At 36.4% G+C, this 9,543-nt stretch overlaps 1 protein-coding gene across 1 annotated transcript in view; it reads right to left on the reverse strand.

Annotated features, from left to right (window-relative positions):
• Positions 1 to 2: 2 nt before the first annotated feature.
• The window catches only part of MAPK1IP1L (mitogen-activated protein kinase 1 interacting protein 1-like), a 12,387-nt gene continuing 2,846 nt past the window's right edge, over positions 3 to 9,543 (reverse strand). Inside the window, exons 2-4 of the mRNA XM_010847716.1 lie at positions 6,196 to 6,217; positions 4,814 to 5,506; positions 3 to 3,847 (exon numbers count right to left, since the gene is read on the reverse strand). Coding sequence (XP_010846018.1) covers positions 3,836 to 3,847; positions 4,814 to 5,506; positions 6,196 to 6,213 — 723 coding nt within the window. The 5' untranslated portion in view covers positions 6,214 to 6,217 and the 3' untranslated portion in view covers positions 3 to 3,835. The remainder of the gene's footprint in view (positions 3,848 to 4,813; positions 5,507 to 6,195; positions 6,218 to 9,543) is intronic.

The following is a 9,543-nucleotide window of genomic DNA, read 5'->3' on the forward strand; positions in this document are numbered from 1 at the left end:
AAAAAAAAAAAAAAAAAAAAAGGTATTCCATACTTTGTTCTTTAAATGCCCAAAGGCTAGTCCAAAACTTCCACCAGCAGGAATACTAAAATGTTTATCCAGGGAACTAATACTGGGTGTACTCATCGAACCTGTAATGCCTGCCTCTACCTAGGCTAGCCTCTGAAGGGCATCCTCTTCATCTCCGTATCTCTGGCATCTTGACAAAAGCACCTGGATTATGGACATTTAAGTGTCTGCTGAATGAATGCGGTCTTCAGAGGCTTTCTATTGCCAGAAGCTTGCATGGCCATTTCTTTAATACCAATTATTTTATTGGCAATTTTTTACCTGGCAGAATTCTGAAATTAAAAAGAACAGTGCCTGTCCTCAACACTAAATATTGCTCTATTAAGATAAAATTATAGTCTTCCCTGAAAGCCACCCACCACTTTCTATGCATAGTACAGTGGATCAGTGTGATCCATCTGAATTAAGCCTTATGCTTTTCAAAAACTTGAACACTTGAAGGTCTGTGCTTAGGTTTAATTTCCAAGGTTTATAAACCAGGCATTTTACAAATCTAGCACTAGATTATTCAGGGTGAGAAAGGAAGACACTGGCACGAATCTCTTAGAAGTGTAGGCAACTGACTGATTTGCAAGCTAGGCACAGGATTTTAACTGAAACTTGAGTAGAGCTATGTTGATATACACGAAGTTCCAAAAGCTGTACATCTGAGTACAATAGGTAGCACTAATAACTGTGAGGTAAAAATACCAGGGGCAAAACCGACCTGTTTCCTAGAAAATATTCCAATATCCCATTGTAGCGGTGTGATAGACCACCCCCTTTCTACTCTGCCCCTTTATTATTCTCTGTCCATGGAATTCTCCAGGCAGGAATAATGGAATGGGTAGCCATTCCCTTTTCCAGGGGATCTTCCTGACCCAGGGATCGAATCTGTCCATTACTGTCTGAGCCACCCTTATTATTCTCTACTGAAAACAGTAAGCAGTAAAACAAAGGAAGGAGGCCCTTTAGTAATTAAAAAATGCACTTATTCCTGAATAATCAATATATTATTTTACAGAAAACAGGGCTATGCAGTCAGAGCTGTAAACAGCCATCTTCAAAAGCATTAGGCAGAGTCTAGTAAGACAAGCCAAGGCATTGTAAGCACTTCTTTAAGGAGCCTTGATTTTTGAGGACTGTGTGTATGAGTGAGGACCCAAGGTCTGATTTTGAATTTCTGTCACCTTTAGGCTCAACAATTTCAAAACCTAAGATCCTAACTCCAGACATACTATTCCTCAACACATCTCAACTATCTCCATCAAATTTATCTTAAAATTTCTGCTCTGAAAGTCCAAATGCCAGTATATTTACTGCATACTCCCTTAAGGCCAGACATACTTTCTAACAAGCAGCCTGTTCCACAAACCAATCTTGGCCTAGCATAGTTTGTTTTAAAAGCAACATTCCCTAGTAAAGACAAAAAACCTTCTTAGATGCTTTCTTCCATGTCACCCTTGAAACAACTTCTGCTTTTCTTAACTCCACCCTGAACCTAAAAATACCTGCTGGCCCAGAATACCCTTAAGAATTGAGATGTCCCTCCCCCAAGTGGAGAAATTCTATTTCCTTCGATTCTGATTCATTAAAAAAATTTCCCCAAGTATCAGTTGGAAAACCCTTGAAAAGCCAGTTTTAAAATGGCAGTATCATCTATGGCATGCTGGGCAGTGTGGGTCGCAGCAGTTAATGTAAGGGGTAGTAGTTCCAAATCTTGTATTCATGGCCCTTCAAATCCTTTAGCATAAGATTTTCTCTCATAATAATAAAGAGATTCCACGATTAGATTCCCAAACTTGCTACCTCTTCTTCTTGTAGTCAAACATTATCCTCTCTAGTGTTAAATATTTTATCTAAAGCCAGAGCTGTCAACTTATCCCAAGGTAGGACAACGAAAATAACCAAAAGGAGAGAGATCTTTGTTGCCATCTCACTTTTCCTATCATCCTTCCAAAATTAGCTACTATTATGATATTCACTGATAATTTAAGCTATGATACCTTCTAAGGCTACTGCCTTACAAATTGAAGGCTAGAACAGATTTCCAGAGTACTGTAGATAGCTGCCACTTGTCCCTGCAAAGAAGTGAAAGAAAAAGACTGTGCCACTATGAAAAAGCTAACATTCCCCAGTCTGAAAATACCTAAACAAATTAGTTTCAATTCTGAAAGCTTGACTCTATCATTTACTTAAGGGAGGCCTAAATACTGTTGGTTACTCTAGAAAGTTGACAATCTTGCTTTCTTAAAAGGAGGTAGCTAACAAACCATTAAACTGGCAGCATTTGGCATTCTTGACATTTTAACTATAAGAGAGATAAAACCACCAAATATTTTCTTTCTAAGCAAAAGTAAGAGCTCCTGCATAAATCTCTCATATATTGGTCAAGAAAGTCACAAATACATTTTAGTAACCTAATGGATACATTCAAAATTTCAAAATGTTATTGACAAGTAACACGGTCAGTTCTATCCCAAATCTAAAAATATGATTTAAAGATAAGGTGCCAAAAAGCTATTTTGAAGGTTACAAACAACACTTATTTTTAAGTAACACAGTCACACTACTTTAAACTCAATTGTAGAGATCTATACTTTATGATTATGCTCAGTGTTAGAGCTAGAGAATAATTTTTGGGTGGCACTCATTCTTCTACCTATTTACCAGTCTTACTGTCAACAAATACAGAACTGAACTGTTAACCATAAGCACTTTACAAACAGATCCAGGAAAACTATGCGAGACACAATGACATAGCTTAACCAGACTCTGAAAGACATTAACATATTTCGATCACACTTCTACAAAGAGCAGTCATGTCTGTATGACTGAGGTTCTCTAAACTAACTTCTGTGTTTGTGATAGAGCCCTAGAGTAGGCCAGTTTTCAGTATCAGGGAGCAAGGGGACTACAGGAAGGGCCCCATAGAAGAGTGTTTTGTGGGAATGCAAATTACTTATTACTATGAAGTAGTTCCCAGGGTCTCCTCCAATTTGAGGTTCCAAAGGAGAGAATTATTTCCTCCTTGAGCTCTTCCCAAAGCAATATAGACAGTTCAATCTATTCTAAAACAATACAAAGAGATCACCAATTCTCTAAGAATATAATTTACATTTACACGTCGGCCTGCATTAAAAAGAAACAAGTTTCCACAAAGGGCATATTTTAGAGCTGTATGACCCATCTGGCTAAAAATAAAACATATCAGTGGAACTAAAAACGAAGGAAAAGTTTTTACTAAAAGCTCAAGGATAAAAATGAACTCAACATCTGACAGTAATCACCAACAGTTTTAAAATGTATATCCAAAATATAACCTCAGAAGGACCAGGTTTATTTATCCTGTAGAAAGAACAGCTCAAGATGTTGAGAAGCATCATTTGTTTAAATTATGACAATGTGATTGTTTTCCAAGTGTGTTTATTTAGGGGAAAAAGTGATTATATAAGTGTTTAGTTTCATAATTTAAACAAATTGAAAAGTTTGTTTTAAACAAATTGTAGCAAAGAGCTATTCAATATACGTAATTACTTTAACTTTCCATAAAAACCAAATAAAAATCACATTTGAATGATTTCCATTTCCATTTTTATCTGATTGTATCCATCAGATGTACTATACATCCAAGCACAAGAGGCAGACATCTTCTGAGAGGTGCAAGAGTTGTTCTCTCATGAATGCCCTCTAAGAACAGGGAAACAGCAATTTTTAGATATGCATTCACGTGCATATATCTATGTACTTCAAAAAGCAAAGCGTCATCTCTTCATCCATTGTTAACTTAATGGTAAGACTGCAATAGAAAAAAGAAAAAGTAAACTTCTAGATTTTGTAAACGGAGTTTATTAACTCCTTGCTGTGACTTAAACTTATTGCTTAATAAATCCAAACAGCAAATCATCACTTATTCTGGCATACACTTTACTAAAATATTTAAAACCATATATATATATATATGGCAAAAAGTTACACTAATGAAAAGTTTCAGGGACACTTTATTAAGATTGATCGGTTCTGATTAACTTGGTTGGAGATCTGATTAGTCCTTTTAAGAATAAACAGATTTTGTTTTCCCCTATGGAGAATGTGACTTGGCTCAATTCATAGGGGAACAAGGTGCTTTTCTACTTGGTCATATGCCCAAGACAGGGTCCTCAACTAAGATGTCAACCCTACTCCAGCTTGGCTGACAGCAGAGCACACAGCATTACATATAACTGGCGATGCAGCAGAGTGGTATAACCTTGAGCTCAGTACTGTGAAGGATCTAACATAACCCTGGCTGAGAAACACGACAGCTGCATGAAAGATGGGCAACGTTACACATTCATGGCTCTGGATTCTCTAAAAATCTACCTCTATATCTAGCCAGACTGGGAGAGATGACTTTCATTGAACTTTGTGCTTTGGTTTGATGCTATTAAAACATTACTGAGAGAAGTTAAAAAAAAAAAAAAAAAGTCCAATGAAACACATCTCTCAGTTTACTTCAAGGATGCTGTTGAGGATACCACTTACTACATTACAAATTATTTGAGGGATATCTGAGGAATTTCTGTATTTTTAATACCAGGAATACCTATGCTTTCATGCTTTTAAATGCTTTATCTAAATTTGTCTGAAGCTTGAAATTGACTTATTTTATATAACACCCCTTAAAAAAAGGTTTAATAGCTTTCTAATTGTCCATCCAAAACTGGAGACAGTTTTTCAGCTCATGGGACTATTACTGCATGTTAATAACAAATTAAACACTCACATGGGGGCCACCAGGCATCGGTGGAGCACCAGAAGGTCCTGAAGGCACTTGAAAAGGATTATTGGGAGTGGGATAGAGTCCTGGTGTGGGATATGATCCTGCAGGGGCAGGATATGGCGCTGGTGGTCCCCAGGCTCCTGGTGGCACGGTGCCCCAAGGAACAGGTGGGGCCGCCCCTGGTGCCTGGGGAGGAGGAGGAGCGGGGTATGGCCCTGGAGATGGATATGGCATATTGGGGGTGGGATACTGCCCTCCCATTCCTGGTGCCCAGGGTCCCGAAGACATGGATCCCCATGGACCTAAAGGACCAGCTGCAGCTGGATCTGTGGGTGCACCATATGGTCTTGGAAGCTCAGGAAAGGGCATATTTGGTGTAGGATATGGCCCAGTGGGGCCAGGGCCTGGATAAGGACCCCCAGGTGGGGGGCATGAGGGTCCAGAAGGAGGAAAGGGAGCCGGGGGTCCTGGAGGCGGTCCGGTGGGAGGCACGGAGGGGTACATCCCTGTTGGCGTTGGTCCAAAAGGCACGGGGGAGGGTGTTGCACTTGGCGGGAGTCCAGATGGCACAGCAGGTGGAGCACTTGGGTTATTCCAGGGGTTGGAACCTGGCCAGCCTTGAGGAGGTTGGCCGGGTTTTGTATTGCTCACAGCAGAGGTTTTGGCAGGGGAGTTTTCAGGTAGCGCATCTGCCAACTGGAATACAAAACAAGCATGTCTTATTGATCTTATTCAGGGACAAGCAATGCCATACATGATTATCAACCCATGAAGGATGGTAAGCTATAAGGTCAGGAATTCTTCAAAAGCCAAGCTGTTCCATTTATAAACCACCTCATTTAATACAAAATTTAGGAGTTTCCTTGAATATCAGCTTTACAATGCAAATTCCTCAGAGAAGGTCAAGTTTTCTAAATACAACTGATCAACACAGTGTGAACTGAATCCTGGCTTTTCCTCAAACGAGTGACATAACCTCTCTGAGCCTTGGTTTCCTCATTTTCAAAACAACAGTTTAGGGTTAACCTGAGGCCTAAATGAGATAACTCACTCCATGCACTTAACACAGTGCCTGGTATATAATTATCAATAAATGTTGGCTATAATTAACACTAGCAGGTTAAAAGAAAACAGAAGTAAGCCTTTAAAAAATTATACTTAAAGATTCATAAAGAAATAAATACTACAGAATGAATTTTCGAATATTATAGCTAAATAAAGACAAATCATCCATCAAAATCACATGCTAAAAAAAAAAAAGAAAAAAAAATGAAGAATCACAAAAAGCATTTCTTTTAAATTGGAAGACTTAGGGCCCACAGTTAGGACCATGTCTTTTTTTCTAAGAGCTGAAAAACTTATGAAGAATAAATGCATCAACTTACCGAAAATTCATCAGACATTTTCCTAAAAACAAAACCAAAACAAAACAAAAAAAGAAGGAATATTTCAAAACCAGTTTTATACGTCATTTTCAATGACAGGTTAAAGATTGGCATCTTGTTTTAACTTACATCTGATTATTAATTAAGTGGAAAGTAGAGCATTATTTAAATTTAATACCCCATTTAGACTTCTTTTTCTGTAAATATGCTTGGACCACTTTCCTCAATTTTTATAACTCCAGTATAATTAACTTTCAATGAAATGCCCAGATTAGTGCTCAGGTCAACAAGCTCTGACAGCTGTATATGCCCCTGTAACCATCCAAAATACACAACATTTCCCTTACTCCATAAAATTTACTCATGCTATTTCCCAATTAATTCCTAAAAAAGCAATCACTTTTTTAGTTTTCACTTGTTCCTTGATTTCATATAATCAGAATAATACAGTATGTACTTTTTTTGCATTTGATCATTTTACTAATTAATAGTACATCTTTTTTTTTAATGCTTTGTAAGACATTAAGGGTATTAGATGACACAAAAAAATTCATCTACGCTTTCTAATAGTATTTATATAGTTTAACTTGTTTAAAAATCTTCTGTTTTTCTTTCAAACAATAATTACTGAGCAATCTGTCTTTTCTTAACTGACCCAACAAGCCACCTTTAACACATTCTACAGCTGCTATTGATAACAAACACTGAAAAATCTATCTACCATGCTAAGTGCTTCAGGTGCATAATCTCACAAATAGATGCAGATTCTATTACCACTCCCAGTTTACAGCTGAGAAAAGGAAGCTTAGCAAGTTCACTTGTTTCAAGTCACAGAGCTAGTGACAAACACTGAGATTCAAACCCAGGTATAGACTGATTCCAAAACCACCAGGCCACAGAGCCTCCAGCATTTCCCAAAGGTCCTGTGAACATTATTCTACTGATCCACAGTATAACATTCCATCTTATTAGGGCAGCTTTATACTTTTAAACAAATTTTATGACCTACTATTACTATTTTTTCAGGTTTTCCTGACTATTGTCATGCTTATTTTTTCTAAGTCACTTTGTGAAACAAACAAAAAATCCCAACAGCACAATGAGAAAACATAATTAAATTTACAGATGTAGGGGACATTTGATAATATTTAAAATATAAAAATATTATTTGAGAAACAAGGTATATCATCCTGGTTCCCATCACTGTCATTTATTATCACTCAATAGTTTTTAAAAATCAAGACTCCTATACATTTTTTGTGAGTTAGATTTCTAAATGGTAAACTTTTTTTCATGGTTGTAAATTGGGTCTTCCATTATGTTTTCTAATTGGTTGGTTGTTCATATACGGGAAAAGCCTTTTAAATTTTAGTGAATTACTTTTGTAAGCAGTGACATTACTGGATTATTTCTGAAAGTCTCTCAGTTGATTCTCTGGAATCTGCAGATAAAGAATTATGCCATTAGCGAAAAATAATTTTACCATCTTTTTGCAATGTTTATACCCTTTTTCTCTTTTGCATAAGCTAGAATTTAAACAATGAAATGTTAAATAAGATAGTGTGAACACAGTAGTCTTCCCAACTCTCCTGGTAATGCTTATAATGTTTAAATATGATTCTCATTTTTAGTTTTGAGATTTTAAAAAATTACAGTAAGGAAAGTTTCTATTTATGCCTATTTTTGCTAGATTTGGTCCCTTTTTTTTTTTGCTAGCTTAAAAAAAAAACCACTGAATTTCTTCAGATTTTTTTGGCATCTAATGATTTGATCTCACAGTTTTTCTCTCTGCCCCACCAATACACAATATTGAGCCATTTACAGAGTTTTAGTTCATGTGGTATGGTTATTATGCGGAATGATAAAGAAAATGAACAGGAAGCCTGCAGTCACAGCAGCTATAACCTTGTTCTTAAATTCATAAGATTAAAAAACACATCATGAATGTATAGCAAATATATTTATCCATTTATTTCCATGTTAAGGTTTTATACTAAAAAGTAACATCACACAATAGTAGATTCTTAGGACAAACACATGAAAAAAAGTTTATCAATGCACAAGTTTCAAGCCTACCTAAGACTAACATTCTTTTCACACAGGGTGAGCCATTTCGAAACAGAAAGTGGTTCTGTATCAAAGTTCACATTAATTCTGGAGCAAAAAGCCTAATTAAGCAACCCATTCAATTTCACCTGGTCTTACCTTTCAGGTTTTTACAATTACTCATTTCCTTCTTAGTTTTTGAAAAACTGTGGTTATTTAATCATAGCATGACATTAAAATCTAACTCTGGCTTTCAAAAGTTTAAATTCAACATCAAATCCTGGAAGACAGAGGAAATAATAAAGCCTTGTCCAAAGGGATTAGAAATAGAGGTCACTTCCTGTTTTACAGCATTGCACTGTAAAGCAACTTGTTTTCCATGCCCAAACAGTATTCATATTAATTGGAAACATTCCAATTTACTATTTGGGGAATACTTTCACCATAAAATGGTTAAAAAAATAGAGCTGGACATCAGTACTCCAATCTAGAATACAATCCAATAGAATGGACATCGAGTATACTTGCAAAAAAAAAACAACCAACCAACCATTGGATTGCCAGGAAATCCCCCCAAACCCTAGATTTTCCAGAGGGGGAAAAAAAAAAAAAAACCCTCCAAAACACATGGATTATGCTAATTAAAATGAGTCCAATGTGATCTTGAACTACAAAAAAAAAGTTTATAATCAGACTTTTTCATTTTGGAAAAATCTAAAGCTATCACTTCCAAAAGTTTCCATTAACTCTTTATGGCAATACACATCATGTGTAAAATTTTTTTTTTAATTTTTCATTGTATTTCTGAAGAGCAATTTTAAAACAGAGGAGTACATAATTTCTTTCAACTAGCATTAGAAACATAAAACATTTCTGTAACACCTATGGCCTTTAGAATAAAGATAGTAATTCAATCACGGGGGAGTTTTAAAAAGTTGAACCCCATAAATTACTGGTATTGGACAAGGAATATTTCAAAGGGCCATCAAACTGTAGGAGTCAAAAACAGTATGGGACTACACAGTTAGGAAACCCAGACACCAAATTTTTTGTCTGAATCTTTTGACAAAGACAGTGTTTAGCCAGAGACCATTTTTCTCATCAACAAAACAGTTACAATTCCTGACTACTTCACAGATAAGTAAAATATCTAAAAATCTACAGTTATAAACAAGATATTTATTAAGAGTCACTAAGTGAAATCACAGAGAAGGTAATGGCACCCCACTCCAGTGTTCTTGCCTGGAGAATCCCAGGGACGGGGGAGCCTGGTGGGCTGCCCTCTATGGGGTCGCACAGAGT

Source organism: Bison bison, unplaced genomic scaffold, assembly GCF_000754665.1.
Source record: "Bison bison bison isolate TAMUID 2011002044 unplaced genomic scaffold, Bison_UMD1.0 scf7180017864254, whole genome shotgun sequence".
Classification (NCBI taxonomy): domain Eukaryota; kingdom Metazoa; phylum Chordata; class Mammalia; order Artiodactyla; family Bovidae; genus Bison; species Bison bison.